The 25,809-nt window shown below is 51.6% G+C and overlaps 1 protein-coding gene across 43 annotated transcripts in view; it reads right to left on the bottom strand.

The window, feature by feature from the left end:
- TCF7L2 (transcription factor 7 like 2) overlaps positions 1–25,809 on the bottom strand; it is a 202,336-nt gene that overhangs the window by 12,507 nt on the left and 164,020 nt on the right. For 25 of the 43 annotated variants that reach the window (XR_008793359.1, XR_008793361.1, XR_008793363.1 and 22 more), the window contains 6 exons: positions 13,817–13,949; positions 12,037–12,139; positions 9,887–9,973; positions 3,322–3,462; positions 2,304–2,463; positions 1,831–1,938 (listed from right to left, as the gene is read on the bottom strand). Coding sequence is in view for 40 of the 43 variants with exons in the window: in XM_056120409.1 (XP_055976384.1) it covers positions 1,831–1,938; positions 2,304–2,463; positions 3,322–3,462; positions 9,887–9,973; positions 12,037–12,139; positions 13,817–13,949 (732 nt within the window). In the remaining 3 variants the exon portion in view is untranslated. Of the gene's footprint in view, positions 1–1,830; positions 1,939–2,303; positions 2,464–3,321; positions 3,463–9,886; positions 9,974–12,036; positions 12,140–13,816; positions 13,950–24,023; positions 24,242–25,809 lie in introns of those variants that run through there. The other 18 variants (XM_056120405.1, XM_056120412.1, XM_056120414.1 and 15 more) reach the window with 4 other exon arrangements.

The following is a 25,809-nucleotide window of genomic DNA, read 5'->3' as shown; positions in this document are numbered from 1 at the left end:
TCACTCCTGGCAGGGCTTAGGGGGACCCTATGTGGTGCTGGGAATCCAACCCAGGTTAACTGGGTGTCAGGCCAGCACCCTACCCACTATACTATCTCCCCAGCTCCTGTGCACCATTCTAGACTGTTCTGAGAACCAGGTTTGGAGCGGGGAGTATCCGGAGGGGATCACCAAGAAATTCAGACCCTAAACCAGGAGCGTGTCCACCCTGCCAGAGAGGCAGCAGGTAGCACAGAGGCTGAGAGTGAGTCTTCCTATAAGTCTGCCTGTATCTACAGCTGGACATGCCACAGAGGTGGGATACTGGAGCCTGGGGGAGTGGTTTCACATCCCTGACCTCCAGCTCAGAAGATGGCCCACCGCACCCACACTGAGGACCCGGGGAAAGGTCTCAGGCAGCTAACACCCTGGATATGCCCATGTGTGAGTGACCAGGAGTTTGCACAGAGTCAACAGGTCACCATACATTTCTGGTCCACCAGGAGGTGGATGATGGTGAAGGGACCTTGAGGGAGGTGGTGAGGACAGTAACCAAAATGTGGATGGACTCGACAAGGAATCACCTCTCTCCTCACCTGCCTGACAGAGAATAGATCTTAGAACATGCATGTTCAAGGTCTCCGAGTGCAGAAAGGGAAACTGATGAAGCACAACAGGCAGAAAGTGGCTCCCCTGGGGCTGCAGAGCGATAGCACAGTAGGTAGGGTAGTTGCCTTGGACGTGGCTGACCCAGGTTCGATTTCCCAGTACTCCATACTCTTCCCCTAAGTCCGTTGGGAGTGATCCCTGAGCGCAAAGCCAGGAGTAAGCCCTGAGCACAGTCAGGCGTTGCCCCAAACCAAACCAAAAATAAAAAAAATCACCCCCATACTGGGTCTACACTAAGCACCCAGATAACCAAACAGATCCCAACCCACATACACAAAGAATTTCTTCACTACCCCTTGGTGGGCTGGGCAGGAGCCCGGGGCCAGAGAGTCTCCTAGGCTCCAAGTCACTGGAAGAAGAGTCAGCTACGGCAGGAAGACGAGGTCTGTTTTTCCACAGCTGAGTGGACAGTCAAATCATGACATAAAGCCAGGTGTCAGGGGACAAAGCACCAGGCAAAAACAAGGGGCATTCTCTCCAGTGGGAGGACAACGAGCCTTAAACATACACAAACAGGCAAAATGCTGAGCAGGGAGGGGGAGAGTGGGTGATGGGGGGCTTCGGAGAAAAGCCAATTCACAGGAGGGATAGAATGATGGACCCTCAGAGTCCCACTAACACACACGGCCACCCTGCTCCATCCTGCCTGAGTCTCCATGGCTTCCTCTGGGTCCTTCAGAGATATTCCCATCATGCCCCTCTCCAGGCCAAAGGAGTTTCCAAGTTCTCTAACATCACAACACAAGGCAAGGGTGTCCTCTGTTCCCTCCACAGGTGAAGGCCCTGCTGGAGAGTGGCATGGAATTCAACTCTCAACACCCACCCATCAGTCCTTCCTGCAAGTTCCTCCCTTAGAGAAGCACGGAAAACCTCAATCCAAGTACACCAGCCCTACTGAATGAATCCTGGGACATCTCTTCAAAGACGTTGTCAGGAGCGCCTGGACCACCTCCTGCTGGCCACCTGGGGCCCAGGTTGGAACTCCTCCATCCTCCATCTGGGTATCTACCATATGCCTCTGCAGCCCCTGCCTGCTGGGAGCTGGGGCAAGAGCTCCAACCACCCAGAAGTCAGCAGGTTGATGGAACTGAGGCCTGGTTCAAGCCGGGAGGCAACCGCTTTCCCTGTCCATGCCAGTATTGATGCTATAGACTCAGCCCCAACATGAAGAGATGTACATACGTAGTTATCCCGTGCGGACCAGCCAGGGTACAGCTGCATGTGAAGCTGTCGCTCCTTCCGGGCCAGCTCGTAGTATTTTGCTTGCTCTTCTCTAGACAGCGCGTGCCACTGCAGGGCGACAGTGTGGGTGAGAACAGGGGAGGCAGGGGAGGCAATCAGAGTCCATCACGGCAGGGATGAACGCACTTTTGCTGCAGAGTCCAGCAAGCTGCTGCTAACGGGAGGAATCCCCCCAGAGCTGAGCTGCCCCTGGCGTGTGCCCACCACATGCACCCCTTCTCTCTGGGGCTGAGGGGGGCATGAGTGGCCCCCCACTGATGGAGGTATGGGTCCTGATCCAGAAAGGTCATTTGAAGGAGAAAAGGGAGGGCAGGAAAGGCTCTCCCAGCAAAGGCAGATGCTTGCTCACCCCCAAAGCTCTGCCCAAGTTCTGGATCCCCCCCCCGCCCTGTCCCAGGGGGCGGGCAACCTACCCTTCGCCCAAGGATCTGGTTGATAGCGGCACTTTCTTTCAACGTGCACTCAGCTACGACCTTCGCTCGCATTTCCTTCATATACAACATGAACGCGTTAAGAGGTTTCTTTATGTGAGGCTTCTTCTTCTCTTCTTCCTTTTTGGAGTCCTGATGCTTTCTGGATAGGGATGAGAGGGAGAGACACAACGCTGAAGGCTGCGCACAACTCCACTTCCTCCCCGGCACAGGGGCCCTCTTCTGCCTTCCCGCTCACCCGAGGCCAGTTGAGTTTGTAACCAGAAGCAATGCTTCCACTTGGGGGTCTTATGCACCCCGGCCTGGTGGAGGAGAAGTGGTCTGGGAGGAGTGGGGGAGAAGGAGAATGTGCTTCCGTCACTTCCTCCAGTTTCACCAGTTTTCCCAAGCTGGCAGGGAGCACTCACAGTGGTGGGACCCTCGGGGTATGTGCCTCGGGAGGCTGCAGCACAGACCTCCCCCCATCCCCCAAGAAAGCATACAGGACAGGAAGTGGGTGGCGCCAACTCCAGCCCAGCCCTGGGCGGGGAGGGGTCTCTTCCTGTCTGCAGGGGGAAGTCCCCAGACGCCCCCCTTCCCAACAGGTGCTGAGATTACTGAGGGTTGGTTGCATCTTCTACTTTCCCCCCCTCTACCTTTATACCTGTGATAAACTTCATAAAGTTTACCTTAAACAATGAATGATAACCATTTAACTATAACCAGGCCGTGAAGGTTGACTGGCTTGGGGCACCTCGTTCCATGGGCCACCGTTGATGGAAACCAAGGGAAGGTGGACTTAGGTGTTCTGCTCCATCCTTTCTTCCTTGGGAGTGTGCTGGGAGTTTGGGTAAGGGTTCAGCACTGCTGCACCCCTCCCCGCCACCCCAGGCCACTCCCAGCCTGCCAGGGTCAAATAGCACAGCTAACCCCAGGGCCAGCCACCACTCAGCAGCCACTGCAGAGGCCCTTGACTAGCCACGGGTGTCAAGGGGACGGCGACCCCAAGGGCAACACTTACGAGCTGTGGAGCGAGCCCACGTCGCTCTGGGAGGATTCCTGTTTGACGGTCGGCGTGACTATGGCCGGGTGGGGAATGCCGGTCGTGTGGAGAGTGTGGTGTGGTGGGACCATATGGGGGGGAAACCTAGAAGACAGAAAGCTGTGTAAATCGTCAGAATTAAAATGAATGAATGGGGAGAAATGCGTACACACATTTAAAAAGAAGAAAAGAAAAAAAAATACAACAAGCGCAGAACACTCGCATGAAAGCAACTCGAGGCATATGAAACCTGTCAGCATTAATTAGCAATAAATTAAACATAATGATTCTCTTAATGTCATGAAAGCCAATCTTCCCCTTCATTATTGCTACTGACACGAGACATTACGATTTTTAACATCTTTAGCAAAAGACAAATTCAACTCAAGTACTGGGGTGGAAAAGTAGGCTCGGACTACCTGCGGGGAAACACGCACCCACTTGTTTTTGCAGCATGATTAGAGGCATCGAAGAAAACACTTTCCTAAATCCTAATTGGCTCTAGAATAAAGGTGAAATCTTTTGCTGTGTATTAACAACTAAATAAAATATGAACACAGTTCACGTAAACACATATATTTGTCAGTGCTGCACACATTGCATCATGAGGCCTCATTCAGTTACTAGAGAGCAAACAATATTTTCCTTTCCTTTGGCTGCTCTACCCTAATTGTTTTGATGGTAATGGAGAAAGTGAGGCAGAATGATGCGCAAATTTAAATTTTTCCTAACTGGTTTGCATTATAAATCATGGCTAGATTAAGGAAGTGTGAGTCCTCTTATTTAAAAAAAAATACAAGGAAAGATAAAGCAGCATTTTTACAGATACGTACACTTCAAAATTTGGGGTATATGTCATTTCCTGCTCTAAAATTCTAAGATTCTTAAATGATTTTTACTTCTGCCTATGCACCCTCTGGTCTTCTAACTGATGAGTAAAAAGATCCAGGAAAAGTCTGCACTTTCTTTTTTTTCTCCAGAACTGCTTATTTGTAGGAAACTTTGATGATATCATTTAGGTCCTGAATCAGCACTTCTCCACCATGCCAATCAGCCAAGATGTAAGGGACGAATTTGATCATGCTCTCGACCATATGCCACCACCACATCTGTCCACAATTTTCACAGGTTCTGCTCTATCTGGGGTGCCCATGAGTTGCACTGGGTTGGAAGAACTAACTCTCTGAGAGGAAGAGACCCGACTGCACAGAGACAGGGAGGGGAGAGAACTCCCCACAGAAGAAAAATAGCGGCCCCCAACTTCAAGGTCATGCAAGTGAGAGGTTGGCGACAGTGTTCATGGAAAGGGAGTCGCCACAGTTCAGCAATGGTTGCTTGCTGGTTAACTCCAAACCCAAACAGAATTTTAACCCTAGTCAAAACATGCACATTGCACACGAAGAAGCCTGTTCTAGTGAGACCCGGAGGTCCTAAGGAGGATGTATCGTGATCGGTTTCACACGAGAATCTATATTTAGCTATAAGATCAGAGGTGGCCATAGTTGCCATGTAGCCAAAATAAGGTAGTCAATGTCAGTTTGATAAATGATGAAAAGTTCAAGTACTAACTATAACTGGCCGGACCTACAGAGTATGGAACAATGACCAGGGCGGGTGTGTGAAGGGGCCAGAATCCCTGGGGAAAATTGACACAGAAATCCCATCCCAGTGAGGCCCTTGCCTGCTTCTGACTCTGCAGATTTAAACCAGTGTCAAAATTCAGTACCAAAGACATTGGCTTGTTATTTGTTTATTTTGGGAGCATACCTGTAGATACTCAGGAGTTACTCCTGGCTCTGCACTTAGGAATTACTCCTGGCAGTGCTCAGGGGACCGACCATATGGGATGCTTGAGCTCAAACCTGGGTTGGTCACATGAAAGGCAAACATAGCCCCTAGCCTCAGGTCATTGACTTTTTAATATGACTCATAAAAGTCCTTGTGGGGGTGGGGGTGGGGAGGGAGGAAAGAAGGGAGGAAGGGAGAGTGGAAGAGAGGAAGTAAGGAGGGGAGGAAGGAAGGAGGAAATGAAGGAAGGAAAGAAGGGAAGAAGGAAGGAAGGAGGAAGGGAGGGAGGGAGGATAGGAAGGAGGGAGGGATGGAAGGAGAGAAGTAAGTAAGGAAGGAGGGAAGGAAGGAGAGATGGAAGAAGGGAATGAAGCAGGGAAGGAAGGAGGAAGGAGAGAAGGAAGGAGGGAAGGAAGGATGGAGGGAGGGAGGGAGGGAGGGAGGGAGGGAGGGAGGGAGGGAGGATAGGAAGGAGGGAGGGATGGAAGGAGAGAAGTTAAGTAAGGAAGGAGGGAAGGAAGGAGAGATGGAAGAAGGGAATGAAGCAGGGAAGGAAGGAGGAAGGAGAGAAGGAAGGAGGGAAGGAAGGATGGAGGGAAGAAAGGAAGATGGGAAGGAGGGAAAGAAGACGGGAAGGAGAGAAGGAAGGAAGGAAAGAAGGAAGGAGGGAGGGAGGGAGGAAAGGAGGGAAGGAGGGAGGGAAGGAGGGAAGGAAGGAAGGAAGGAAGGAAGGAAGGAGGGAAAGAGGGAAAGAGGGAAGGAGGGAAAGGGGGAAGGAAGTGAGGGAGGGAAGGAGGGAGGGAGGGAGGGAAGTAGGGAGGGAGAAAGAAAAGGACAGAAGGAAGGGAAGAGGGAAGGAAGGAGTGGAGGAGAGAGGGAAGGACGGAGGGAAGGAAGGAAGGAAGGAAGGAAGGAAGGAAGGAAGGAAGGGAAAAAGGAAGGAAGGAGTGGAGGAGGGAGGGAAGGAGGGAAGGAGGGCAAGCTGGCCACGACAGTAAAAACAAGCGAAAGAGTGCAAATTCCATCCTGTACCCCTGAAACAATGTAAAGCAAACTGGTGGGCAGCACCGGGCTCCCAGGAGGTGCCAAGCTCCTTCCCAATGTTCCAAGGAAACCTTCCCTTAGACTTACAAGTGTGCTCAGAAGCCCTTGGGCAAGGGAGTGCCAGTGTTTTCTGTGCATGTTAAAGGTGTGGCATTCCTCAAATACAGTTTCCTTCCTACTGAATGAGAATATGTGAAAAAGGAGAGAAAGGTGGGGGGAAGGAGAGAGAGGGAGGGAGGAGAGAGAAGGCAAGGGGGAAAAGAGAGAAAGGAAGTGGGGAAGAGAAATGGAGAGAGAAACATGCAGACACGTTGCAAACACCCAGAAAGACACCCCTTGCTTCAGTACACCCCGGGGTGGGGGAAACACATCCCAAAGTGGGCCATGGGGAACACCTGTAACTTTTACCTACCCACCCCGGCACGTGTACCTGAAGGTGTTACAGTGGAACGAGGGCGCCTGGGCAGTTGTGTTCGGGTGGTGTGTACACCTTGACTGAGGAAATGCCTTTCTGCAGACAACTATCTTATGCAAAGCGATAAACACCCTAAAAATTCGAAGCAGCTCATTATATACCCCTGTCTGCTTTCATGGCTCCAAGCCAGAATATAATGATGAACCTTAACTTGTTAAGAACAACTAATTTTTGTTTCTGGCTGTCTCAGGGGCGTCTCTCTCACTCACTCTCACTTCCCTTCACGGCTGACACATTTCTGTTAACTGGATGTCATCCGCCGGCCTTGATTTTATGCACAAGCAGTGGGATGCATTTTCCCGTGCAACAATCCTGCTTTGAGTCGCATTAGGTTTGTCATTATTCTCTCATTTTCCCCCTTGCACTTGTAACATTTCATCTCTTCCTGCCTTATTTTTCGCGAGCCACGGTGCACCCACATTATGGTTTATACATGATCTCGCTCCCTTTGAAGCCGGCAGATTTCAGAGCCCGCTCTCGTCAGGAGAAGAACCTTGCGCCAATTTAGCAGGCTGAGGGCCCGGAGCTCCAACATCTCAATCTAAAGGGGGTCACAGGGTGGCACAAGTGAGTGTCAGCAAGCGCTGTTTAATTGCCAATCTAGGCTTCTCCATGGTGTTTAAAGTATAATGACCCATCACTTAATTCTGAGAAGTCCTGGCCCCACTGCTGAATAGGATGAATATCAAAGGGTGTTCTGGAACAGGGCAAGCTGCCTACATTTCCTATAACTGCCATAAGTATAATAGACCTATACTTCTGTCGCCCCATTATCACAATAATGTATTTAATTTGCTGTATACGCTGTTTTAACTAGCTACCTTTCATAAGGCCTACCTGGGGAATCGGCCGCCTCCCCCTGCCCCCCCTAACCTTTCCTCCCCCTCTTTCCTCTCTTCCCATCCTTCCCCGTGCCCACCTATAAATCATCGGCTAACCTCCTAACGATCATTCCATCGATAAGCTTAACCCTGATCCCCACCCTAGGACAGCATAGCGGGGGCTGGCACTTCCCAAACGCAGGGAATGAACGAAAAGGAAAGAGGAGCAGAGGTGTGGTGTGAGCGCTGGTTTGGAGGGAAGCTGGGCTCAGTCCCCCTCAGGGAGGACTCCCTGTGCATCCCCTGGCTTGGCCAGGACACGATGACGTTCATGACGTTCCCTGGCTAGAGGGAACCTAGCACTTCCTGCCTCCCCAATGTTGCTGCAGGTTTTGAGAGGACAGCAGTGGATCGCTCAGGGGGGAAAGTGGGTTTGTACACAGCGACACTCACTCCCTTACTCACGCCCCCATCCGAACCACCAATCTGCACAGAAGGCAAGAGGCACCCTGGCCAGTCTTTGTCACCCTCTGGTCTTGGGTTCCCGTGGTGGTGAGTGGAGTGGGGGGCAGGGAGAGGGGGAGGCTGGGGGGCAGCCCCCTGCCATGTAAGGCATGCTAATTTAATTATGTGCCATCATCAAAATGGATTAGTTGTTGCAGTCCATCAGGAAAGTCTAAACCTCCACCGATTTAATTAACTTGACTGAAAATCAGATGAACAGAAAATAAAACTATCATTAGGAGCAATTAGTGACTACTTAAACATGCTGCTGCCAACCAGCTTGTAAATAAAGTCGCAGTCACTGAAAAATTAGCCAGAATTAATTAGACGGAGGGAAAAGAGAACATGGGGATTAGGAAGATTCTAGATACACGTATGTGGGAGTCTACACGCTTAAAGACAAACAAAAGTATGCACACATACACATACACACACACACAATGTTGTTTTTGTTTTTTAACTTTTAAAGACCTAGAACTGCACAGGCAGATGAGGTGTAAGCAGCCACCTGGAGTCAAGGACTTGAAATGTGGTCAGTTCAAATTATTTATTTATTTTGGTTTTGGGCCGGAGCGATAGCACAGCAGGTAGGGCGTTTGCCTTGCAGGCAGCCGACCCGGGCCGACCTCGGTTTGATTCCTCCGCCCCTCTCAGAGAGCCCGGCAAGCTACTGAGAGTATCTCACCCACACAGCAAAGCCTGGCAAGCTACCCATGACGTATTCGATATGCCAAAAACAGTAACAACAAGTCTCACAATAGAGACATTACTGGTGCCCGCTCGAGAAAATCAATGAACAACAGGAAGACAGGACAATTTTGGTTTGGGGGCCACACTTGCTGTGCTCAGGGATCACTCCTGACAGGGCTCGTAGGACCCTAAGTGATGCCTGGATCGAACCCAGGTAAGTCACATGCAAGTAAGCGCCTTGCTATTGCTATTGCTCTGGCACTGAGACACATTAGGTGGAAAGAGACACCTAGGATTTCAAAACTAAGTACAAAAACAGAAAGGAAAAGGTCCCACCAATTGCGGTTTTATAGTACAAGTACTGAATGGTTATATTTTTATGACACAAATATCATCAAAATGATATTTTGTTGAATAAATCTATCATTAATTTCACCTGGGCTTTTTTATTTTAAGCTTTGAAAAAATATGGCCACTAGAGCAGTTCACGTTGCTTTTTTATGGCTCATCCTGTATTTCTCTGGGACCGCCTTGGGGGGGAAAGAAGGGAGGGAGGCTGTGCATTCTTGTGCTCCTCAAGTGTGAGCTTTGAAAGACCAATAACCTTCCTCCGAACTTGATTTTGTAGACTGCAAGGTCACTGCTGCCCTTCCCTGTCTCCCAGAGTGAAGAGCAACAGAGAAACAGTCTTTTATTTTATTGTGTTTTTCTCCCTCCCCTTTTTGGGTCATGCTTGGCGATGCTCAGGGGTTACTCCTGACTCTGTCCTCAGGAATTAATCCTGGTGGTGCTGGGGGACCACATGGGATGCCAGGGATCGAACCTGGGTCATCTATGTGCAAGGCAAATGCCTTCCCTGCTCCGTTATCGCTCTGGCATGAAATAGTCTTTTTGAGTTTCCGCATATCCTAGTGCTCTCCAATTTCATAAAATTTCTTGAATATATATATGTGTGTGTGTTTATAGATATAGACATACATATTGATAGATCGATCTACAGTCAATTGGTTGGCTCAGAAATTTGACCTTGAACTTTCTACATCCACTTACTTTGGAACCTCGGGGCACTATCTCCTCTTAAGGAAATATCACAAATTTTCCCATATCACATCTGTCTGATCCCATCAAAACAACAGGGAGCAACCGCTCCTGCATGGCCCATGGCCCAAGTGCAATTGCGACAACAGGGCTTTGGAAGGACGCCCTGGTTCTTGACACTCACCTGGACATAGAAGCGTTGACTGTCAGGGCGGTGGGGTAAGGGTGACGGAATCCTCCTGTGGTGATGGGGTACACGGGCTGACCTTGCCTACAAAAAGGGGGCAGAGAGTTAGAGAGGGCCACCGGGGTGGGGGTGGGGAGGAGAAAAGGAAGAAAAAGGGAAAGTTCTCTGTGCACAGTAAGCTTTATTCTCATTTGATCCGAACAAAAATCTTGGGGATTGTACAGGAAGGATCAAAGGGAAGAAACACAGAACAATTTGAATGCCATAAATCTGATAGGAATGGCTAATTAAATTTTATAACCTCTGCTTATGTCAATAGAGGCCCTCTCCCCAAGCTGAAACTAGGTGTTTTGTTGTAATAATTAAAGGCGAAGTCTCTCTTGCTTTAATGGAGCCATCACACTAATTGAGGGCTACACATCCAAAGGAAAACAATAATGAATGTAAATTTATACCAAAATAAAGTACAGTGAATCAAAGGACTTCAGTTGCGCTTTGGGCCTCTTTCGGTATTTAGATCTCGGTGAGAAAACATTAAATTAACAGAGCTTAATTTGTAGCCTTTTGTCAAATTAACAAGTGTTGACAAGAGTTACCGGGGGGGAAGAGTCCCCAAGAAGAATTGTGGGTAACCAATAGACAATCACACCTCATTACAATAATTAAAAAATACAGCAACATGCAAAATAGCATCCTCATGAAAGACACACAACTCCTTCTGACAGAGCATTGTCTGCGTTGGCTATTCCTTTTTATCTTGCCTTCAAGTATCACCCCATCAGCTGACAAGGGGCAAGTGATGGCTGAGAACTAGGGAGGAATGGTCCCCACTCCCCAAGAAGAAACAGGATAGAAGCTTGTGTGCATACTCCCCCCCGCAAAAAAAAAAAATGAAGGAAGAAATAAACACTGAAACTATCCCCAGAGTAATGGCTTAGTAATACCCCATATCCAAGCTGTCAAAAATATAATACATATGATACATACACATACATACATATGCATTTTACAATCTCTTCAACTAGAGAGACTGAGCTGAAGAACAGAATTGAGTGTAAAAGGCTACTCCAAAATCGCATCTTCCATAAGGCTCTGGGAGGGAATCTCACTCAACACCCAAACTTGAGAATGCTCCCAGAATGTATACCTGATCAGATTTGGCAAATTGCCCTGTGCTTTTTAAGGAACAGAGATCACTGATAAACATGGAGACATAGATACACAAAAAACACACAACTGTAAGCCACATGCAAGCATGCAATAGACAGACAGACAGACGGACGGACGGACGGACAGAAGATGCTTTTCTATCCATGAACTTTCTGCTTTTTCTCCCCCGCCAATGCCCAAGTTGTACTGGACCAGTTCCTGGGTGGTGCGTGCACACCAGAACAAGTGCCAGGAAGCATTGGGCCCTACAAAACTCAGGCTGGCCCTTGGGAAGGCCCCGCTGGTCACACGGTGGGGGATGCTGGCCCGGCTGCCCCTCACATGTGCCCAAGGATGTGACACACTCAACGGGCAAAGCTCTCAGAGCTGCCCAATAGGCAGAACTTTCCAGTGAGGCTGTCACTCTCGGCACAGTGACTGGGTCAGGGCTGTGTGCTGTGGGGCCACGAGAAAACCACCCCGTGCTCCCATATCTGAGGTTCCAAACTAGGGGGCCTGCTGCAGCTATAGCAGGATCTAGGTGTCACTATGACCCATAGAAAAGCCCAGAAGGTGCCTTTTCTAAGTCTCTGAGGGGTTTTTAGGGGCTAGAGCAATAGTATAGTGGGGAGGGCATTTGCCTTGCACACCACTGACCTGGGCTCTATCTCCAGCATCCCATAGAGTCCCCCGAGCACTGGTAGGAGTGATTCCTTAGTGCACAGCCAGGAGTAACCCCTGTGCATCACTGGGTATGGCCCAGAAACAAACAAACAAACAAACAAAAGATTTAAAGTATTTTCAGGGCCCACTTCTGCTTCCAGACAGGAAGTCAGACCAGGGGCCTCCTAGAGCTAACCCTTTTCCAAGCCCCTTCCCCAGGCACCCCACAATCCCTCCTCCGCCCATCTCCTCAGACATACACACCATGCACAGAATAAATAATGAGCATGCCCATGTAAGAAACAAAAAGGAAATTAAAAAATGGAACTCCTTACTGTGGTACTAACCATCCTAGCGGATGGGGGATTTGTCCTACGGTGCCGGGAGAAAGCGGGTAATATGGAGATATATCTGGCGGGTGTGGAGGCCGTGGAATTCCTGAGGAAAGAAACAGCACTTTAGGCATGAAGAAGAAAAAGAAACATCGGGGAGAGGGGAGAGGAAAAAGACAAAGGGAGGTGCCTCTTCTGGAATTTCTGCCCTCACTCCTTTTCCTGACTGGTGTGAGAGTTAGGCCACCCCGTCTGTTCCTTTTCAGGTGATGGGTGGGACTGGGCGAATTAAAAACAAGCCTGAAGGGCCGGTCCCTTGCCCTTACCACCTGTCCCTTTCCCCCTTCTCAGACGAGGGGCTCAGCACCCTGAATGACCCCCCCCAAGCCGTGACCCCCTGGGCTGCTGACACATTGGTCTAAGCTCCAGCTCTGGGGAAGAGGGCGTCTGTCTCCAGGAGGTGTCCAGTTCCATGCAGGGCAGCTGACTAGGATGCTAGGACCGGACAGTCAAGGAGATGCTGGTGCAGGCGCACTGATCTGGTCAGCCCGAGCCCAGCTCTGACTGGCCGCCCCCAGGGGGCTCATGACAGCTCGCCTCCAGGTCTTAGAAACTAGAGCCTGGGGAGCAATCGCCCACCCCTCCACCCCAAAACCATATCATAGGACCTGAGTTGCTGGTTCCCAGGTAAAAATAATTTTTTGTTTCTTTGTTCCTAATTCACCCAGAAAGCTTTTCATTCTGCCAATTAAGTCTCTCTGGGTGACACTTCCACGCGGGCATACTTGACACAATCTGAGGAGGCCAGTTCTGCTTCCCAAGGACCATTTAAAAGCTGGGCCCTGTGTGCAACACACCACTATTCAAATCAGACACTGAGCTTGTCTTGCAGGGGTGCAAATGGGCTCACCCCACACCGGGTTCTGCTCCCCCAACACAAAAGGGAGCTCAGTGGTTGGTGGAAGGCAGTTCTTGGGTGGGGGGCTCTCACTGGGGCCAGCATCGGCCTCCAAGCAGTCAGCTGACCTTAGCCCAACACCACACAATTCCCTGTGACTGTGATGGGATATCCCATCTTCCATCCACTCTCCTATGGAGCTCTGTGTGTGTGTGTGTGTGTGTGTGTGTGTGTGTTGGGGGAAAGGGGTAGGTGGGGAGGAAGGGGGGGAGGGTACCCTCAGCCTGCACAGCTGCCACAAGCATGATTTCTGCTGAGACAGACCCTGCTGACCGAAGACGTGAAGAGGAAACTTCTTTGGACTCCAGATTTCCCATCTGTGAAATGGGTGTGGTGCTAAGGCCCGGGCTACTGATAGGGGGTGAATGTACTAAATAAAGGAAAGGCATAGCCCAGAAAGTGTGTTTATGGGGCGGGGGGGGGGGGGGGCAGTCTCCTGGGGCTGCACTCGGCAAGGTGACAGCATCCAATAGCCACTACTTTGAGGGAGTCAGTCTGCACTCGTTCTCCCCAAAATGCTGAGCAAGAAGCCAGGAGATGTCTCCCAAACCACTGTCCACTCCCAGTCTCGAAGGGGCCCTGGGCTTTTGGAGCTAGTTCTGAGAATCCCTAAGGATTTTTCCCTGACTCCCCCCCACATTTCACCCCCCACTCCTGGGCAGAGTATTTTGAAGTATCCAAGAGATCATCGAGCACCCAACAGACTTCTCCAAGTGGAAGCTGCCACGGCATCTCCCAGAAGAGGGGCCAGGGAGCCCCTCCAATCCGCTGCACCCTCCACACCCCTGGAAGTCCTCCGGTTCCGCAGTCACGCGCATAGCCCACCTGTTTTGGGGTCGACGTCTGCAGGTAAGTGTGGCGGTGGGTTTCCTGGGGTGAAGTGCTCATTGCTGTAGGTGATGAGAGGCGTGAGAGGGTGGACATGGTGGGGGTGCTGCACGACCGGCACTTTGTTCGACTGCAGGGGACGAGAGGGGAGACACATCAGGCTACTTCTGGCAGTGCAGACCCAAGAGCCACCCCAAGGACCCTCCCCCACCGGCCACGCATTAAGAACACAGGGCAAGCAGTAACTCCAGGACACCCCCTTTGCTCCACAGGGCAGGAAGACTCTCCTGGGACCACTGGCTCCCGCTGGGGATGGGGGGAGAGTGGGGAAGGAATCTGGCAGGACCCCCAGAGGGCAGGCGAGCTTCAGGGGGGATTCGGCCAGGGAAACCTCAGGCCACAGGAAACTTGGCAGTACCCAATTCTCACCCCTTGGTCTCCTTAACCACCCACAGCTCCCTGGAGCCTGTGTGTGTGGGGTGTGTGTGTGTGTGTGTGTGTGTGTGTGTGTGTGTGTGTGTGTGTCGTGAAGGAGGGGGGCGCTGCACAATCCTTTAGAGGTCTGCCAACCAGGCCTGGCTGGCAGCTGCAAACTTGAGCAGAAAGCTGGGAACAGGCTGGCAACCCCCCTGAATATTTTATGCAGATTCCAACAGTGCCCCCCACCCCCATTAGAAATTTCTTTCGAAATCAAGGTACCACGGGCCAATTCACCAGGTGACAAACTGAGCGATGGGAAAAGGGAGGCATTTTTGACATGGGCAGTTCTAGGAAAACAAAATTGTTCAGAAAGGGAGCCCAGGTGGAGAGAAGGCGTTTTAATCAAGCACTTTGAAGAAGTTTCTAGTTGCCATGACCACAAGTGCATCCCCAAATGATTCCCCTCTCCTGCCCCCCACCCCCACTCCCAGCCCCGCACCCCAGCTTTTTCTCCACTACCTTATGCTTTAAACTTAGCCCCGCAAGATCACAAAGGAAAAATTAAGCTGAAACAAGCGAACTACTGGGCCATTTACTGAGAGTAATCCAATTGCAAAAAACCCTATTCCCAGTAGAGGATTTCACTAAAATCCTACAACAGGGACATTTAACCAGATTAGGTAGCAGGGAAGATAAAGAGGCTGGTACTCGATGATGAATGGATTAGAGTCAAGTTTCATTTCAGAACGTGTCTTCATTCCCTTTTATTACTTTTAGGAAGGCACAACTTGCATTAACATCAAGGAAAAGGGACTGCATGAAAAGAAAAGAAGGTTCCAGTGTTGCCCAGGAGCTCGGCTCGAGTTCGGGGACCACCAAGCCTTCAGTTCTCTTTGTGTTTTCCCTCCTGTCTATTTTTTATTTATTTTTTTTAATGGGTAAAGAAAGAGAAGTCTCTGGACCGAATACGTCTTACCACTCAGTTATGGAAAAGGCTTTGGAAGATGTTCTCGGCTTTTTCCTGGGTGTACTTGGAAAGAAATACATGACTTTCCTAGTTGCCCCCCAAAAAAACCTACAGGAAAAGAGAAGTCAAAGCTTCTCACAGCCCAGTTTAACCATCCCTGTGAGCTCGTGGGCACTTCTAAGCGGGGAGCTGCTCCCCGGGACCCCTGGAGTGCGAATTCTCATTTTGAAATCAAGTGCCACCCATCATAGGGCAGTGGGCACAGTCAAAGTAGGGCCAGAAGAGGCCGCAGCCCTTAGGGAGAAGGAAGGGCCGCCAAGGTGAGAGCCACAACTCAAGGACAGGCCCTGAAGCCGAGAATGGGATGTGGGAGCCATTCTGTTTAGGCCAACCGGGAAGGTAGCACTAGGCACCCCCTGCATGCTGGGTGCTGAGGGAGAGGGCAGAGGGAGAGGGACTCAGAGAGTGTGAAGGGTAGTCAGGTGGAGCAGAGACTATAAGGAAAGAAAAAGATGCTGTGGCCATCCAGAAGTTTTCTATTCGGAGGGAAAGGTGCAGGAAAGAGCAAAACTCAGATATGGGGAGTCACAGAGGGAAGTAAGAGGTAGGCAGGAAGAACCCCAAAGGGCCCAGCAGGTGACCCCAGGGGCCACCCCACACAATAGGAAGCTGCAGGGGCCAGGGGGGAGGGGCAGGCAATTCTCTGCCCTGGCCGAGTCTTTCATGGTACCTATCACAAACACAGGTCTAGGAAATGTCCAGAGAGAGGGTCTGAGAGGCCAGGTCTGGATCAGGACCCAGGCAGGGATATTGTCACACACTCAGCGACGTGCCCTGGGACCAGAGAACCATATGGGCACCAACATGCCCCAAGGTGGTATTCCCTGAGGTGGAGTCCTGAACCGGCACCCAGGACTCATTCTTAGGGAACTGTTGCAAAGCACATTGGAGAGGATAGACAGTTACTGCTGTTACCAGGAAGAAGCTAATATTAGGACAGGAAGACTCTATCAGATCTCAGCTGCCCAACCTATGGCTGACTTCCAAGATAGGTCAAATGTGGGGGGGGGGCATTCTCTTTCTCTTGGGGTCTGGCACTGGCAGCATTGGGGCAACTGTGCAGGCAACAAAATGAAGGACTCAAACTTTCATTCTCCCTCTTCTTGAATACCTATATGCAGGGGGCCACGTAGTTGGACCCTGCCCATTGCCCACCACCAATGCTGGGAAGTTTCACATAAAATAGCCAGTAAACCTGAAGCTGCCACCACCCTGTGGGAAGTGTGTGTGTGTGTGTGTGTGTGTGTGTGTGTGTGTGTGATATGCATCAATGCATCACCCCTGTGAAAACCAGAATCTAGTGGCCACTCCTTCCAGCCACCCTGTACATTGACTTTCATGACAAGTGTCTCCTCCATCTCAGAGACCCAGGGTCCTTTCTGTCTGTGTCATGGCTGGGCTTGACAATGTACGTTTCTGAGATCCACTTGGTTAAGTTCCTTAAGGATAAGAACCGGGACCGGGTGCACCTGCCATGCCAAGCCTGGACAAGAATAAGAGAAACTTAGTCTCCTGACCAAGACCAGTCATTGATTTGCTCTACAAGCACCGAAAGAGAAGGTTACTGCCAATGACGGCCCCTTCCAAGGGAGCCAACACAGAACCAAAGGTCAGCCTTTCGGAACCCTCCAGTCCAATGCTGTATCAGACCAGGTCTACATCCCACTGTACCACAAGGGTGGCCAAGAAGAACCAGGAATTCCTGGATGACCTGGTCTTAAGATCCACTTGATCTGTTTGGCCACAGTGAGCCCTTTTCCCTCCAGTATCTGCAAATTCTAGACTAGAACTTACAAGGCTGTAAAATTGTGCCTGTCATGGACCTCTCAGCATATTGCCTGGCACTCAGCCACACCCAAAGCAGCATGGCGGGGTGGGGAGAAGGCCCCGTGAAGGAAGGCTTGTCACCCTGGTCTCAAACTCAAACCGCAAGAAGGGGTGAAGAGACGGCACAGGGCAAGGCTGTTGCCTTGCATGCAGCTGACAATGGCTTGACATCCCCACACCGCAGGCCTGTGGCCCCTGAGCATAAGCCAGGATTGGCCCCTGAGCACTGATGGGTGTGGTCCAACCCCCCAAATAAACAAGCACGCAAACACAAGGCTGCTGGTCAGTGGACAGTGTACAGAGGGCCTGTGGCTGCCTTCGGATGGGATTTGGGTGACCTTAAAAATAAGGCAGAACTCTCTGTTCATCTCTGGAGAATGCCAGGGCTTTGAGTGATACTCTGGGGGTCAGACTGACAGCAGAGTTGAATGCGGGGCCTCATTAGGCTCCAGGGGGAAGGCTGGGAGGCAGGAGCTGCCTCCCACTAGGTGGCCCCTCGCCTGCACACACTCCCTCTTTAAAGGGCCCCTGTCGAAGCACATTCAAAACTGCACCCTCTTGGAAAGCACTTTGGGAGGGGGGTTGGGTGGGTTGGGGGGAGGACCCTCATCCTCCCTGAAATGGTCTGAACTATAGCAACAGCCTGGGCCAGGCTGGCAGGGTTGGTGGGACCCAGGCCTGTGGTTTCTCTCTCCCATTCCCATCTGATGGACGCTGACTTTTAGGCAAACAAATCCCAAGCTACAACTTGACACTCTGGGGCTCAATGCTTTCTCTAAATTTTATATGAGTCTTCGGAATCAGCCAAGGATACAAAACTATGACCTTGGCGAAGACTGACCCACACTCAAGGTCATAATGGTGGTGGTCCTGAGGGGTGGCATGGGTTAAAGAACCCCAGGAATTTCTGAGCCATAAAAATAGCTGAAATCCAGGGACTTAACCATACACATATATCAGCACATTGGCAGCTGAAACTCGCCCTTGGGGCCACTGAGAGGGGTGTGTGTGTGTGTGTGTGTGTGTGTGTGTGTAGGGAGGGTCAGGGTGAGAGTTCTGGTACCTCACTGATGCCCTACTTCCCTGTAGCCCTGGAGTCATCACCAGCACAGCTCTCAAAGGCCCCTGCAGACAGCAGGAAAAGCGTCTGCTGGGGAACCTATGCCGTGGGAGGGGGTGCCCCTAACAGCCTGCAGGCTCTCCTTGCTGACTGCACCCCCCATACTGCGTCTGCAGAGATGGGCATGGGGGCATGAGCTCAGCGAGGGCCAGGAGACAGAATCTCAGGACCATGCCAGCCGAGAGCCTGGAACTGAGGCCCATTTCGCACTTCAAGACCAAGTGAGCTCCCAGCAGGCCACGAATGATGGGAAGGAAGGAGGCCAAGGCACGGCTGAGATGGATCGGTGTCTCTATTCAACACCGCCACACCAGGCCCAGCAGGACAGGGTGACGAGGACATGCCACAGACGGTCATCCAGCTCAGCTCAGCTGACACAACCGCAAAGAAAAAAGCTGCTAAGTTAAAAAAAAAAAAAAAAGACCACAGAGGCGGCAGGGAAATCTCTCTGTTAGAAGAGCAGTTAGAAGAGCACAGGCCGGGGCTGGAGCGATAGCACAACAGGTAGGGTGTTTGCCTTGCAAGCAATCAACCTGGGTTCGATTCCCAGCATCCCACATGATCCCCTGAGCATCAGCACTGCCAGGAGTAATTTCTGAGTGCATGAGACAGTCATAACCCCTGTGCATCGCCTGTGACCCAAAAAGCAAACAAACCAAAACAAAACAAAACAAAACAAAAAAGAGCACAGGCCTTGCATCCTTGAGGCCCTGGGTTTAATCCCCAGCGCCACCACCTGCCCCGCCCTCCCACGGGGCGTGGTCCTGGTGACCCCAAGCAGCGGTGGGGAGAACTCTATACTAAGAAAGGAAAAGACCCTAAATGACATCCTTTGCGATGCCTGAGGAACGCAAAACCTCCTCTAACTGTACCCCACTGCTTGCTCCCCCAAGCAAAGCCTCCTCTCTTCTGCTCACGAAGGCCTGCGCCTGCCATCAGCCTGCTGAGAAAGGGACGGCGAGTGGCTCTCAGCATACACAGACCCTATTCTACCCCTCGGGTTCCTCCAAGGACAGTGGGGGGAGGGGCGGAGGCACCCTGCAGCTGACCTCTGACCTCTCCGGAACGCTTCACCAGGGTGTTCTATGCCCTGGCCCTGCCTCCCTCCTTGCTGGGCGCCCACACATCCCTCCTGCCATCCGTCACTGTTTGGAGCTTGGCAAGGGAAAAGATTGATTCAAGCTCTTCTGGATCTCCCTGCTGGCCCTCCCTTCACCCCAACCCCTCAACCTTCTGCAACTGTGGGGAACCTAGAGAGAATAAAAACGTGCATTCACTCTGCCACCTATTAATCAACGGCTCTCGGAAACAAATGCAGCCATGGCAGACAGGCCTTGGGGGCCAGACTCCTCTTCACTACGCCCCTTAGAGCTCTCCCTTTCTGCAGGAAAAAAAAAAACGAGGCCGGCACCATCATACAAAAGCAACCCTGAGGAGCCTGTTTCAGTCTCCGCCCCTCCTCAGGTAGAGACAGGAGGTCTAGGAAACAAGCTGAGGGCTCATCCTCATGCCGTTTGCCTCATGAGACTGCTCTCTGCGGCTGAACGGCCAACGTGGGACAGAGGGTCCACAGGATGGCTTGTTACCCATCAACACCCCTGTAGGTAGGTCACTCAGCTTTCCCATCTTTGGAGGTTAGGAACTGAGGGTGGTGCAACAGTCCGAGAAGGTAAGTCTGCGGCCTTAACAACCCCTAACTCCTACTGCCCACACTGAGCTCATTCGAGCAGGAGGAAAGAACACTGGGATGCAGTTATCTGCACACAGTCCCTCTGGCATCTCTGCGATGTACCTTGCTGTTTTCTCCAAAAAACCTCCTCCACGCGTGGCAGACTCCCACCCTTGGCCCCAGTGGCATCTGCAACCGGCTCTCCCTTCAGCTACTAGAAGCCCAGCCAGCCGGGAACCAGCCAGCGCCGAGCCCAGGGTCTGTGCCTGCCTGGCTGAACGCCTCTCCTTTCTGTCCCCAGCCCGGCCCCCAGCTATCGGCACATGGTTTTTCCCTGGACAAGACTTCCATTGATAGCTATACCACTGCCTGTTGGAAATAATTCATGAAAGAAAGCTTCACAGAGTTTGAGTTTTGCTTGGAGAAACGGGATGGTGAAGAGCAAGGTCTGGGGAGGAGATACAGACACCCAACCTGCAACTTCAGAAACATGCAGAATCAAGCAGCCTGCAAAGGCTGCAGGACCCAGAAGCTTCGAGGCTGCAGCTCCACCAGGCTGCAAAACTGCAGTGCCACAAAGCGAGGCTGTGCTGTCCACACGCCCGCAAAGTCGGGGTACCACAAGCCTGTAAAGTCCTAGGAGCAACAGGAAGCCGATGGGTGGGGTGGTGCTGCTGATCTGTTTGGTAAATTATCAAGTCGCTTAATCAGCGAGAGGAGGAGGAGAGAAAAGTCACTCTACCATGTACAACATTCTGTCGACTCATGCTTTTCATGTGCTCGCACCATGGAGGAGGAATTTTCTTCTTGCAGGGCACTGGCTGAACAGGGCCAGCAGGAGGAGATTAAATATAAAGTCCTTTTTCACCCAAATTCTCACCTACACGCACATACTTAGAAGCAACTCAGACCTGCCTCGGCCCTTGGTCCTTTTGTGAATTCCTGTCCTGAATTCCTGCCACAATTCCTCCAATCCCACCCCAACCCTCCAGCTTGGTAAAATACATCCGGCCAGTGGGTAACACACCAAATAGACTGCCAGGCTATAGGGGTTCAGGGACTAAGTCTGCTCTTCTGAATTTTTTTTCTTCCGCCTAACCCCCCCCCCCCCCAAAAAAAAAGGCACAGGGAGGGTGGGAGTGGAGCTGGAAGGGTTGAGTGCAGGAGACTGGGGGCAGGATAGAGAAAAAGCCTCAGAACCTGAGAAATAAGATGCACTAGGGCTGCTGCCTCGGTGACTGTCCGGCCAAGCCCTGACCCGGCAGGGCCCTTTCACCGGCATTTGAACGATTACTTCCAGTTAACTTCATTAAACACCACTTATTTTCACTCCTTCTCATTTATTTTCCAATAAAAAGAAAGGAAGCATCCCATTGTTCTCCTCTGACTAACCTTTAAAGCGCCTCCAAGCTTACATCTGGGCTCACCTCTGAGCCCTGACCGGTGTTCCCAGGGTTTCTCCCTGCCCTCCCCTTCTTCCAGGAGCATGCCACAGCATCTGGGGGCGGGGGTGGGGGGACACAACGGGGGGTCCCCTGACTGTCCTCATCCTCCACCAGGTCTCAGAAACCACATACCAGCCATAGGACCCCTCCATGACTTTCCAGGAATGTGCACCCTTCCCCTCCAGTGTCATGCCCCGTTTCCCACTGGGGTATACGCAATGAGCGTTAGCATAATCAATCTTTCAGTTAAGAGTCCCAGCTCATAGAGAATTTTGAGAATTGGGTAAGAGGGCACAACTGTTTCTCAAAGAGCAGATTTTGCAGCTTCCAAACAGAGCCAAGAATAAATCTAACCTAATCCTAATGAAGAAACCCAAAAGCACAATGCAAAACAACTTAAAAAAAAATAATGATTTCCAGGCCACCCCTTGTCTCCCCGCCCCGCCCCATCCCAACACAATAACCTCAAATCGAGGGATTCCTAAATTTAATGGAAAGGAAAGCACCCGTTTTGATGCAGAATCACATTTAAGTTCATAATGGTTATTGCATCCTGGGGATTTTAAGAAAGATGCAGAAAACAAAACCTGATACCACCTTTCCAATTTATTTACCATGACCAGATGTATAAAAATATCTCATTTTTCTTATCCACCTGGCGCCTGACTTTGAAATCAAAACCATATTTGAAATTCACGCTTGCTCTCCCAAGTCTGATAAGAGCTCACAAAGCAGCTGCTTCCTTCAGAAAACAGGTACATTTCTTCCTAGAAAAAGCATTAAGTAAACCCAGAGAACGGATGGCCGCTTTCTTGAGGCCCAACAGACAACAAATGCCACACTCGGGTTGTGGCAGGAATTCAGGACAGGAATTCCCGAAAGGAAGTAAGTACCAAACGGGGACAGCACTGTTCACTGATTCTGTCCTCCCAGAATCCCAAACGTGAGCATCCTTCCCCATCATCTCCATCAATCACCTCCATGGACCACGCGTATGAAAAGGTCACGGCAAAGCGCCCTCACTGCCAGGAGAGGCGCTGGAAGCTTGCGAGCATGCGAAAACGACCCAGGCAAAGTTCAACTATCAAAATTTAAAATTAAAAAAAAAAGATCAGATCTTCGAATGTGTACAGAAGTGTGTCATCGGCAGTGCATGTCAGGATTTCAGCACATTCCAAAATACTGCAGAGGGAAAGCATTCCATCACACCGCTCAGTCAAGCCCCCCGCCAACCCCAAACCACAAAGGGGGGGAGGGTTTCCCCCTAAGAATATAAGGTTGCAGACTCTGGTGCTCCCAGAAAATGCCGACGCAGCAGCCTGTTGTGACAATACAAAGACAATAATATCTGTATCGCTGGAGTCGGGAATTCTCCCTGGCCAAGTGAACGCCCTTCTCTGCCGACTTGGAGAACGGAGGCTTGACGGCTACCGAAGCAGTCGACCGCGACGGAGTAACCCTCACACGCTGGAGTGGACAGAGAGTGGGTGCCTTTGAGAACTCTCCAAAGGGAGGCTGACTGGGGGGGAGCCATGCATGCCGGCCCTCCCCGTCCTGTCGTCCAGCAGACAGGGTTTCCAGCATCTAGATGGGACTACGAAGCGGCATGTGGCTAGAAAGGGACAGACACTGAGATCTTGGTGCACGCTGGCTTCCCGGCCCACCATCACGGCATCTCCTGCTCTGCATCTCAATATGACCCCGAGACCAAACTCATGATTCTGACCATAGGAGGCCTCTGAAGAGTGGGGAGTAGATTTCCTTCTTCCACCAAGGATCAGATCTAAACAGGGGCAGCTACAAATGGTCCTGGATTGGGCCCTCCCAACAGCAAAAAAAGAAAAAAAAAAGGGGGGGGCAACTTAATAATGAAGATGATGGAGAAATCACTTCCCCAGGCCAGAGGTGACTCTTTCTTCCAGTTGGGTGCTGAGGATGGTGACCTCCACATCATCCCATCCCCTGGTACAGCAAAGGGCTTTGTCCTGCATCCCTCGGGGGGGGGGGGGGGGGGACCAGGGAACTCAGAAAGCAGCCAGGCGGACTTCCCAAACACATTCCCACACCATGTATAGAAAATGCAAACACCGCAGGCAACTCTGCTGCATTTCAGGCTGGCGTGTAAATTGGGAGGTGGAAATAAATGCACTAACTAAGACCTGAGCAGCAGAAAGTTCACCTGAAATACGGAAGAAGAACAGCTTCTAGGAGTCTGACTGCAAGCTCCACAGTGGGGGGCCCAACCTGAAAGCCTTCTGCGCCAGGAAGGCCAGGTCAGGGCCCCATCCCTTTCTCCCAGGGAGCCCACTCTGGTGGGGAAATTAATTTTTAGGAAAAATAAATAAAGTCACCAACCCCATCCCCTCACACTAGCACTTGGAGAGCAAGATTCTGTGCAGTTTAAAAAAAAAAAAACAGGGGGCATGTGATGAAAGCTGGTCCTTCGTTCTCTTTCTCCTCCCCAACTTCTTTTTTTTTATAAAAAATCCTCCCCGTCCCCCACCCCTGAAGAAAAAAAAACTGCTCTCAAAAGTACAGAGTGAAAGGGCACAGCTGGAGTTGACCAATTATTCTTGCTTTGTTTTTTTTCTTCCACCCAATGAATGTTAAAAAAAAAAAAAAGCAGCAGAGGTTTAATGGTCAAGATCATAAGCAAAAAAACACACCCACGCACACGCACACACCCCACTACTCACCCAGCAATTCAAATTGAGGTGCCAAGCGCCCAAGTGCTGGAAGAGAGAGCGCCCGGGGGCCACTGCGCCCCCCTTCCCACTCAAGTCCTCCATCCCCACTTCAATCGTGTCCCTGGGGTACATAACAGCTGGGCTTGGCTTTCTCTTCACCTCGCAAAAAAACTTTCTCTGGACCTGCAGGCCAGGCGGGGGCCAGTGCACCTTCCTCCTCCCTTCCCCTCCTCACTTTCGCCCTTGCCCCCAACTCCCCCTCCCTTTATCCCTGGCGCTGAAAGAGCCCCAAAACAGCATTTTTAAAAGGCGGGCAATGAATGGCTCCAAATTGCTGCCCTGGTCCTCAGGCAGGCTCCGGGCTCCCCCTCCCAGGCTAGAATTCTTCTCTCCTTCTTTCCCTCGCACCCCCCACCACCACCCTGAATAAAAGGCTTAAAAACAAAACAAAACAAACAAACAAACAAAAACAACCCCCCACTCCCAAAGCCCAATTCCCCTAGCCCAACTGCTTGCTGAACTCACTTGAAAATTTGTTTTAAGAAAACAACAAAAAAGAGCTCCCCCTGCTAGTGCCTGCTCAGGTCCGGGGCTGAGTCGCTTCCCGGCCGGGCCCCCTCCCTGGTTACCTGGGGCTGCAGGGGCCCAGGCTCCTGTTAAGCGGAGCGAAGGGATTACACGCAGCCGTGCAGGTGGGGAATGCGGCCGGCGGCCGGCACTGGGACAGATCCCGGGCTGCTGCGTGCGACTGTCAAATCCCTCCAAACACATTTCCAAGGAGGCGTCTGCGGCGGCGGCGGGGGAGGGAGGAGGAAAAGTCTATTTTCTTGTGACGGTGACACGGGAGTGACACTTGGAAGGGCCTTCCTTGCCCGCCGCACAGCGCAGCCCGCACACTCTTGGGCACGCTCTCGGGCGTCCGGGGTGCGAGGCCGCGCGCCCGCAGCACGCACGGGAGGCGCGTCTGCGCTCCCTGCTCCCACCACCCCGCCGCCGCCGTTCGTTCCGTTCCTTCGTGGCTGGCATGCTAACTCCTCGTTTTGTTGACGGTGGACCTGGGTGAGCTGCTTTCCCCAGCATGTGAAGGCAAAGTGGACAGACAACCCCAGAGACAGACACGCACACGGGGGGGGCAGGGGTAGAGGTGGGATGGGGTGTGGGGGGACTCCCCCAAATGCATGCAATGGCTAGGGTTGGAGTCCCAGGAAGGCCACTTACTTTTCCTGGGGCTCTCAAAGGATCCAGGGCCGGGTACATTGGCGTGGGTCTAACTTAATTGGAGTTGAGACACTCCAGCATCGCAGGCCCCCGAGATGGTCCTCTTTTACGTGCGGGAGGGGCGGAGGGAGGGGGCAGCCTCCAGGAGGGGGTTCAAGTCAGCGGAAAGTTGCGGAGGATAAAACTCGCCCAGACTTTCGGGTCCTTTCCCGCCCCCTAAGTGCTCCATCACCGCCCCCCTTTCCCCCTGCAGGCAACAGAGAACTCCAAGGGGTTTACCAGGCAGGTGAGGACACCCCCCCCACCAGCTGCCCGGTGCAACGGCCCCCCGGCCCTGGCTCTGGGGCGCTGGCAGCCAAGCCCAGCAGAACAGATTTGGGTTCTTCTGGCGCAGGACCGGGAACTGGGCGATGTTTTTTAATTGACCGAACTGGTTGCCCGGCTGTTTATCTGCAAACCCACAGGACCAATGTCCTGAAGTTGGTTTCTAAGCAATCTGTCAATACACGGGACAAGTTAATAACCGCCGCCACCCCACCCCACCCCCAACCAACACCACAAAAACAAGAGCTGGAGG

Source organism: Sorex fumeus, unplaced genomic scaffold (genome assembly GCF_029834395.1).
Source record: "Sorex fumeus unplaced genomic scaffold, SorFum_2.1 ptg000043l, whole genome shotgun sequence".
In the NCBI taxonomy this organism is placed as follows: Eukaryota; Metazoa; Chordata; class Mammalia; order Eulipotyphla; family Soricidae; genus Sorex; species Sorex fumeus.
The sequence above is the reverse complement of the archived record's forward strand: the minus strand, read 5'-3'. Positions and strand labels throughout refer to the sequence as shown.